Source organism: Archocentrus centrarchus, chromosome 3, assembly GCF_007364275.1.
Source record: "Archocentrus centrarchus isolate MPI-CPG fArcCen1 chromosome 3, fArcCen1, whole genome shotgun sequence".
Taxonomy (NCBI): Eukaryota; Metazoa; Chordata; class Actinopteri; order Cichliformes; family Cichlidae; genus Archocentrus; species Archocentrus centrarchus.
This window is the reverse complement of record NC_044348.1, coordinates 35,084,844-35,095,006: the sequence shown is the minus strand read 5'-3', so window position 1 is coordinate 35,095,006 and position 10,163 is coordinate 35,084,844. Positions and strand designations below refer to the sequence as shown.

The following is a 10,163-nucleotide window of genomic DNA, read 5'->3' as shown; positions in this document are numbered from 1 at the left end:
AAGTTTAACTGTGTTAGTGTGTTTAGTGTTTTATGTTTGCACTTCGCTCAGTCCTTTAACATCATTTAAAGCATACAGCACTCTTATAAGATCATTATGACCTCTGACCTTTGACCTGCAGCTGTGGGAAACTGCAGGAGCCTGCATGAGCACCCTGTGGTAGGACCAGCCCTCCCTCTCTCTCCCCCCTCTTTCTCTGTTTTATTGCCCTCCCCTGATGTTGGACAGGATGTCGCCAAGGCGACGGGGTAAACAGATGATAACAAGCCCTGAGCTCTTCAGCGCTCATTTGAATGCTGTGACCGCCGCTGAGGGCCAGAAGAGGGAGAGCAGAGGCAGACGGAGGAGGACTGAAGACAGACAGGTAGGAAGCTGCAGGACACGCACGCAGTGATGAGAAAATAGAAGAAATTCCAGAGACTCGGACTCAGAGATCGGGGGTGGTGCAAATGCCAGAAGAGCAAAGTAAAGAAATGAGATTAGACAAATGAAGAGGAAACAACAACAAAAGCGTAGCTGTAGATGTTTTTATTATAAACAAATGATCATATAAAAATACACAGAAGGGTTTTTATGACTGTTTCAGATTTATTTTTACGAGCTTCATGCTGGAGCGACTTTCAGCTGTTCCTGCGGCGGCTGAGGAGCAGAGTCGGTTTGACTCGAGCAGCTGCACAGAAAGCAGAATGTTTGTAGTTTGCACACCTGAAGCTTCGGTGATGCTGCACAAACTTCATGTCTGAGAGTCATAAAAGTTCTCAGCGAGACTCAGATTACAGCAGGAAGATGTTTCATGCAAATCTGCTCAATTTTGCTGACTGATTAGAGATTAATTAGGGGAGGAAATGTTTGTTTTGTATCCATCTGGAAAATAGATATAAAATTAGAAAAGTGATGTGCAGACAGGATCTGATCCAGAACACAAACATGCAGAGATTTAATGTGCCGTCACATGTTGTCATGTTTCATGACTTTTAATATTTGAACAGTCAATAATCTGTTTATTTTTAATGTAAAAATGTTCAGGGCTGCATGCTGACCCCCCCCCAACACACAGAAACACACACACACACACACACACTGACACACCCATCACAGCATGTGTGGCCCCCGCTGTACCCAAAGCGGCTGCAACCAACAGGACAGAAACATGTGAACAAGCTTCATTTTTGCTGCTCACACAGACCTGAAGTTCTTCTTATTGATTATTGATCATGCTTTCAGTCTCTGTATCAATCAGCAAAAACATTAAGGAGCTGTGAAGTGCCAAAAAACAGCCGTTTGGCCTGAGATCCAGATGCAGGTTTTCCTGCCCATTGTTGGAGCTGCATGCAAATTACCCCAGACTTACATTACATACGTGACTTATATAATATAATGTATGAAAACGCAGCAAACAAGTCATACGCATGCAGTCCTGTGCATTTGGGGCAGGAAGATAAAGCAAGGACGCTTTCATACCTGCTGATGGCAGCAGGTGGGGGCAGCACATCAAAGGTTACAAAAAAACAAAAAATCAAGTATTCAAACTTTATTGTTTTGTATTTTTTAAACCTTCTTCCACCACTGAGACAATGAGACTCACCCCTTAACCTCCTGAGACCCGAGCTCCTGTCTGCAATGCATTTTTAATTTCTCATAGATATTTGTGATTAGATGGACCTGATATGTATATAAATTAAGGTTCCTCTTTGAACAGGAAGTTGTATTTTGTTACATGGTTGTTACATACTTTTGTGAGAAAAAAAATGTCCTCAGATGTGGACAGTGGGATTATTTTATAGCATAACACAACAAAGTATAAAACAGCAGAATGAAGTATAAGGTGCAGCAACACCAAAATGTAATGTCCCCATATGTGGACGCAGGGTCTCAGGAGGCTATGCAAAGACTGTGCTGAGGGGCAGTGTGTTGATGTCAGTGACCGATGCATCAGTCATAACCATCTGGCTGCAGCGCTGTCACGTGAAGCTCAGCCTGTACCATAAAACATCAGATTAATATTTGTTAGCGTCTGCTGTCTCTGCAGCTCCTCCACTCCTCCTCAGCCTGCTGTTTTAACTGTTATTCGTACATTTGAATGTTTTCACGTGTGATCATGAAATGTTGCGGATCTCTGTGGGATAGAGGAGAGTTCGTTTCAGAGTGGAGTCATTCTACCAAGATAAGACACGGCTCTGATTGGTTCAAAACTGACTGAACTCAGAACAGCCTTCGAGCACTGACACGAGAAGTTTCTGTTTGTTTTGGGAAACCTGACCGACCACATTAGTCCCTGTTTCACTCTGTCTTCAGTGTGGTTGGGCTCTGAGATGACTGACTTTCAGTCTGTACCTGAACACATCTCACAGGTATCAGTACCTGCCCTGCTGTGACTCTGCTCTGAGCTAAATCCTGGATCAGAACAGTCCTCGACCCCGGTCCGACTCTTTGTGATTAGCACATCTCCTTAAGTGAATGATTTTGTCTCTGGATGAAAGTGATACAAATCACTGCTCATCACAATCAGTCAGTCACTGAATCATTACAGCAGCTCCACGAATCAAGAGATGCTTCTTAATGTTGTGAGATGTCATGAAGGGAACAGCTGACAGTCTGCAGAGTTTCACTGAAGCCCATTCCCGACTTTAATGAACCAGCTTCCAGACCTCACTGAAGCTGTCCTCACTGCCTGGAATCTGACACCTGCATACCAGGTTTAACACACAGATGCGCACACACACCTTTCAAACACTGTGTGTGTAAGCGGAGCTGTACCTACTTCACCCGCTGTGATCCACAGCAGCTCTGAATGGTTCAGAAATGTGCAAGAACAATGAGACACAACGAGACACGAGTGTTTTTGGACAGAAACATCACCAAACCCACTCATAGAGATTGCATCTGTGTGTGTGTGTGTGTGTGTGTGTGTGTGTGTGTGTGTGTGTGTGTGTGTGTGTGTGTGTGTGTGTGTGTGTGTGTGTAGTCACACATGCCTGAAAAATCACAGTGAGCTCACGTCTCACACCACACACACACACACACACACACACACACACACACACACACACTGTGGACACATACACACTTCTGCTGGAGTTGCAAAAATAATAAAAAAATCTTTATGTTCCTATCAGAAGTTCCCTGAGGGAAAGTTTCCATGAATCATTCAGAAAGAGGAATTTTGCTCAGGGAGGAGGAAACATCCACTGTGCTGGTTTATTTCATAAAGCGCCGCGTGTGACACACTGACTTTCAGGAAATAACAGGATGTGACCTGTAACAAAGTGGCCAGTGCAGACATGCCAGAAACTGCAGTTCCTCTAACTGCCACTGGAGGCTGACTTCACAGGTGAATTCTCCTCTGCAGGCTCGCGTTTAAATGTTAAACTGCACAGCATTAAAAACCTGGTTTCCCTTCATAGCAGCTGTGAGGGGCATTTATTTTACTTTATTCTATTTTTTACCTGTTTGGATTCTGTTAAGACTTAAAGTTAGGGGCGTGGTTACTGTGACTCACAGGTGAGCCAGCACAGGTGGCTGTTCTCCCTCCAAGCCAGTGAACTGGACCTTCGATCTCATCTGTGATGTTGGTACATTGTGAAGCATTTTAAATGATCTGACAGGTGAATTCAGTGCTCTACTGTAACACCAGGTGTTTAATCCCCGAATGAAGAAACTCGACAGTTACTCCAGAATTTAACGTTAAAGGTGCTTTTTATAAATAACCTTTAACAGGAAAAATATCAGGAAGTTTTAACTTTTGTTGACAGCTTAGAGTCCAAATATCATCTCTGCTGAAAATCTCTGTGGTTTTACTGGCCTCTATCAGACCTGTGTATGCTGTAATACTCAAACTGCTCTCATTGTTCTTGTAGTTTCCTTCACACATGATCTCCAGAGTTGCCCTCTGCTTCATTTTATTGTAGAGTTTTTTCCATCATGGCGGAGAATGTGGACATGGAGCAGCTCCTCACAGCTTTCAGGAAGTTCGCTGTCCATGGAGACACCAAGGCGACGGGGAAGGAGCTAAACGGGAAGAACTGGGCCAAACTGTGCAAAGATTGCAAGATCATCGACGGCAAGAACGTCACCAGCACCGATGTGGACATCGTGTTCTCTAAAGTCAAGTGAGTGTTTGCATGAGCCTCAGTGTCCACAGTGTCTCAGGAAGCAGCGGCTTCTGGGGACGGAAGTGTGAAAAACTGGAAAACTGTTCCTCTGATGGCTGCGTGAGGCTGGCTCCAAAAGTAAATCATTCCCCACAGACTCCTGCTTTAAAATGCCCAACTCTGCAGCAGAAATGAACATGTTTACAGCCTGGAACAAAGACAGTGTGTTATCTGAAGCTGATTTCTCCCAGCTTGATAACTAAGTTTGCAACCATCAGCTGATGAAGTAGCAAAGCACCCTCTCATCTTAATATGGTCAAATCTAAGAAAAGCCAAGAAGCTGTGGAGATCACAAACCAGTGGACGATGTCATGGTGGCTCCATCGAGCTTTTATACAGTCTATATTATGGGTCTGAGTGGCTCCCCCTGCTGGCCATAAGTGTGATTTGGGTGCTGGAGCTGCACTGTGATACTTTGCAGCACCTCCACACCTGCTGCTCTGCACTGAATTTGAGCAGGTTTGAGTACAGATGTTGTTATGGTGCACGTGAAAGCTGCAGTCCCTGAAACAGCAGTGAAGGTGTTTGTGGTAAATGCATCATGTGGATGATGGGAACTGAGGGTTTGGTAAAAACAGCTTTTCAGCCCCGTTCATCTGTTATGTAGGAGGAGAGTGCAGGCAGTGCACGTGTCCTGCTCAAAGGCGGGGCAATTATTCAAACTTATATTTGTAAAACCGACTCCCTTAAAATCTTTGGTTAGCGTGTTGTATGGATACAAATCTTACCTCTGGGAGACGTTTTGCTCTGTACTCGGTGTCTCCTCCACAGCCCCTGAAAAAACTGCAGCATTACAGGGAGAAACGCTGCCTGAAGGATAAACTCAGGGTCAAATAACTTCTCATTCTGTTGATATTCAAACACAAATGAAGCATATAATTAGTTCAGGCAGAGCACTGAAGTCATACACCACAAACTGATGAGCATCATCCATCACGTGGGTGTAACATGGGTGGGACCTGCACATCTACACAGTTGCAGAAGTACGTTATAAAACTTATCGTATCATTGTTTTGGGAGATGAGTGATGTCACATATTTCTGTAGAAACAATAAGAAAAACACACTGAAAAAAATGAAAAGGTTTGCCAAAGATTTAGACCTGGCAGAGTGTCAGTGAGAGCACTTCTTTGTGTGGATATTTTATTTTGCTGTTTTAAGATCAATAAAGATATGAACAAAAGGAAGAGTCAAAACTAAAAGTCTAAATAACGACTTACTTGAATTATTACTGAAGTCTCAGTCACCACCGTATCTCTGACAGCTTCCCAAACGTTTCAGCTTCTTGAAGGGACAAAAATGATGTGATTGATAATGTAACATAAACTTTTTCTGACTTGTTTAATAGTGAAGTTTGGACTCTGAGCTGTTCTCTGTGCTGCTTTTGTGTGTCTGCGTGCAGACAGAAGACGTCTCGGGTCATCACCTACGAGGAGTTTCAGAAAGCTCTGGAAGAGCTGGCTCCAAAGAGGTTCAAAGGTCAAAGTAAAGAGGAGGCACTGCAGTCCATCTACAAGCTGGTGGAAGGCCGAGAGCCCACCAACGTCGGCGTGACGGTGAGACAAGAAATGTTGTTTTAAAGCAGGGCTCTTCAACTCCAGGCCTCGAGAGCCCCTGTCCTGCAGCTTTTAGATGTGTCCCTGATCCAACACACCTGAATCAAATGGCTGAATTACCTCCTCAGTATGCAGTCAAGTTCTCCAGAGTCCTGCTAATGACTTCTATATTTGACTCAGGTGTGTTGAAGCAGAGACACATCTAAAACCTGCAGGACAGGGGCTCTCGAGGCCTGGAGTTGAAGAGCCCTGATTTAAAGCTATTAATATTACAATAAGAAAGAAATGAGTACACTAAAGAAACAGCTTGAAAGGTGACACTGCAGTCACATGGGTTGAACCATCATCTCGCTACATTAACCATAATTGTTATAAGAGTCCCCTCCATGAATCGCCACCTTATCGTGGTGGAGGGGTTTGTGTGCCCGTGTGATCCCAGGAGCTATGTTGTCCGGGGCTTTTTGCCCCTGGTAGGGTCTCCCAAGGCAAACTGGTCCTGGGTGAGGGGCCAGACTAAGTGCGATTCAAAACATTTTTATGATGGATTCATCCAGGAAACTTCTCTGGAATCAGGGATAGTGGGAATCCATCCCGGAGCCAGGCCTGAGGTAGGTAATGACGTTAGAAAATATTTGAAGGCAGAGTGACGCCAGAGCCAGAAGGACATAAAACAGTATCATCTGCATAGAAAGTAACATTCCTGATTGCTTTAGCAGAGTTCTCCTCTCCGGACTGTGACTTTGAGTCACAGCTGAGACAGAAGAGGCTCTGTCTGTGAAAAACAGCAGAAGATTCATAAAACATGATGAGACGAGTTTGATTAGGCACTGCTCATATTTTATATTTAGCTCAGTGTTAAATCACCTCAGGCTTGTCTTCACTTCTCAGTTTTCAGCTGCAGAAAACAAGTCCTGAGCTGCTCCACAAACAACCATCACTCTGCTGTTTCAGAAGAACGACACAATCACAGCTGGTTCATCCATCAGATCACAGCCGCACACATCAGAGAGCTGTTCTGTTATAATGATGAGGTCCTCAGAGCCTGAGCCAAGATGTGAGGCAGCCTGGATCCTCTCCAGATCATTAAACACTCTTCAGTCATCAGAGAGGATCCAGGGAACACTAATCTGACTGAAATACATACATTTATGATAATCAGTGAGGAAAAACCATGATTATGTTGCAGGCATTTGTGTTCACGGAGAAATCAGTGTAACATTATCTTTCATAAGTACTGTTACCATTTTATTCAGATTTTTTTCCTGCTCTTAAATGAGTTCAGGCAGAATTTCACAGTAAGATGTTCTTAGTAAAAAGTGACAGAATGTCCTTTAAACGTCACCCATCAGTCTGTGAGCTGCTCTGTATCATGTTAAAACATAATGTTTTATACTGAATTAAAAGCTTAAAGTCTGTTTGTCGTTTAAGGCTGAGTATCAATGTAAAAAAGCAAACCTGGAACTTTAGATTTGAGGAACTCTGAACCTTTTTCTCAGCATAAATGCTCAATAAGGCCTGAACTTAGTCTTCAGTCCCTCTGCTGTTTGTTTAACTTCAGAAAAGCACAAAGAACAAGAGCCAGACGATCTGTACAAAAACTATTCTAATGGATACGATGCTAAATAAATGCTACTTTAAACCCTTTCAGGTGCTGTATCTGAGTTTCACTCATTTAAATATTGGTTTCTGTTACCCTTCGACTCCTCTGACGGGGGGGCTGGAGCAGATGGGATTGCATCATGAGAGTAAAGTTTAGGGAACCAGTGCAGTTAAATGCAGGCGGTTTCATGGTATCGAATTTAATCTGAACCTGAATCAGTTGCTGCAGGTTTCTGCTCGGTTAAGGTGATCTCTCCCATCACTTCTACAGAGGCCTTCAGTTTTTGCATGCATGCTCATATAGAAAACACAGACCGTACAAAAGATGGTCATAGCCACCGTGATGAATCCTATTGGCTCAGGAGTCTGCATTTTGAAGTAACTGGCTGCAGCCGTGTTGGTTTTCTGAAGTCAGTTATGTTGTACGGATGAAAAGGTGGTGTGGTCTGTTAGCGAGCTGTCTCCATAAACGGGTCCAACACACAAACGTACACTCCAGCTACGAGTGACCGACTAAGTAAACACTTCAACAAAACTGAAGGATAAAGGTCTGGGCTGGTCCTCACAGCAGGCCAGGAGATTTATCAGACCAAAATTATCCAACAAGACAAACACTCAGTCAGGAGGTCCAGTTCAGTGACTCGCAGTAGGCTCCACCTGTCATTCAAAGTGGCCACGCCCCTGAGTCAATTATCCAGGTAGTTATAAAACATTCACCCACTCAGACTTGTTATGAAGGTTTCTCTGTGACTCACTTTAATCTCATTTATCTGTGCTTCCATCAGAAAGTGGCAAAGACGGCGACCGTGGACCGTCTGACCGACACGTCCCGTTACACCGGATCACACAAGGAGCGCTTTGACGAGAGCGGCAAGGGCAAAGGTCGCGAGGGCCGTGAGGAGATTGTGGAGAACACGGGCTACGTGGGAGCGTACAAGAATGCTGGGACGTACGACACAAAGGCGAAAACCGGGAAATGAGGACGCCGGAGGCAGCGCCCCCTGCTGTTAGCTGTCTTGAAGCGCAGCCCCTCGACAGCACTTAGTCTGGACCAAATCTTGAACTTTGACCCTTCAATTTGTGTGTGAATGCGTGTGTTATGCTTGTGACAGAAGTGAGGCAGTTAGTAAGCAATCAAACATGATGAGGTGGCTTCAGCCCGAACACAAAAGCGCCCCCTTGAGGCTGTAATATTAATTACAGACCAGCCTCAGAGGAAGGAGGTGGGTGATGTAATCATTACCTGCTCTGCTCAGTGATGGTAATCCAGCCGGCAGCATGTCAGTCAGTGTCTCTGTGACCTGTCCACAGCCTCATTCATGTGCTTCAAATTCTTTAATGACCCCATTTCAATTTCAAGTGTTTTTGCTAATCTGATCAGCTTTATAGCTTTCATTTGTTTACATTTAGTCAAATTAGCATTTCTAACACAGCAGAGCTGCATGTGAGCAGCTCCTGCTTGCAGAGTATCACAGGTGTACAGGCAGCCATACCTGAATCAGCAGGTTCTGCAGCTTCATTTTAAATCTAATCTGAATAAATTCTGCCTCTGTTAACCACACACATCATCTTTGCTGCCCTTTGAGCAAGTGGCGCCCTCATGTGGAGGCGTTTGTCTCCGTCCTGCTGAATTACCACCTCTCTCACAGTCCTGATGCAGTTTTATTTAATCTGTTGCCTGCTGTAATGATGGTGTCACAGTACAATATAAAATACAGCCACTCTGCGATACTTGACACGCTGAAAGGCAGTCGTACATCACGCACCATCACACACTGTCATACACCATCACGCACCATCACACACCATCATACACCATCACACACCGTCATACACCATCATGCACCGTCATACACCATTACGCACCATCACACACCATCATGCACCGTCATACACCATTACGCACCATCACACACCATCATACACCATCACACACCATCATACACCATCACACACCGTCATACACCATTACGCACCATCACACACCATCATACACCGTCATGCACCGTCATACACCATCACACACCATCACACACCATCATACACCGTCATACACCATCATACACCATCACACACTATCATGCACCATCATGCACCATCATGCACCAGCTGTGTACCTGAAGAAGTCAAAAACACATATATTTACTCACTGCATTCAACAATGACACGACAATTCATCTCATTAGTTCTGATTTGCACCGTTTCCTGTCCTGTGAGGCTCTTCCTCCACATTTACAGCGCTGCCATCTTTGAATAAAAATCTCAGTGTTTGCAGCTGGTGTATCGATAACTGTAGTAATCAAACATATCGCAGCATTGATATTTCCTCCCTGTACTGTCGCATCGTTCAGCCCCGCCTCCACCTGTCTGTAGTTTGTGTGTAAAGTTGTTCAGCAAATTCATTTCTCACTAACCACTAAATGATCATTTAGTTATTAATGCTTCAATATCTGCAACCTCCTTCAAAAAAAGAAAAAATCCCTTTTGGATTCATGTTGAATTAAGATTAAACTGATGCCTGAAGCCATGTTTGCATTTTGGGGGGTTTTATTTTACTATAAATACATAAATAAATAATTTTTTCAGCCTGATTCTTCTGTAAAAAAAATATGTTCCACCTTCCTTGTGAGCTTGATGTGTTAGTTACTGTTGCTGGTGCAGAAAGTCCTGCTGCAGTGGGATAACTTCAGTGAATGAATAAAGGCTTTAAAAACTCTTTTTCTTCTTTTGTGTTTTCAGTTTCAGGAACTCTGTGTGGACTTAAGTTTATTAAAAGTTTATTCAAAGTTTCTTGCTGCCTTTAAACTTTTTGTTAGCCAAAGAAAGACCTGCTGGATGGATCACTTTCTAATATTTTA

At 43.9% G+C, this 10,163-nt stretch overlaps 1 protein-coding gene across 1 annotated transcript; it reads left to right on the top strand.

Moving 5' to 3' along the window:
- Window positions 1–238: 238 nt before the first annotated feature.
- tppp3 (tubulin polymerization-promoting protein family member 3) lies at window positions 239–9,285 on the top strand. Its single transcript, XM_030724133.1, has 4 exons — window positions 239–364; window positions 3,909–4,109; window positions 5,553–5,706; window positions 8,091–9,285. The coding sequence occupies exons 2-4, from the start codon at window positions 3,922–3,924 to the stop codon at window positions 8,283–8,285; spliced, it is 537 nt and encodes a 178-aa protein (XP_030579993.1). The 5' UTR covers window positions 239–364; window positions 3,909–3,921; the 3' UTR covers window positions 8,286–9,285.
- Window positions 9,286–10,163: the final 878 nt, after the last annotated feature.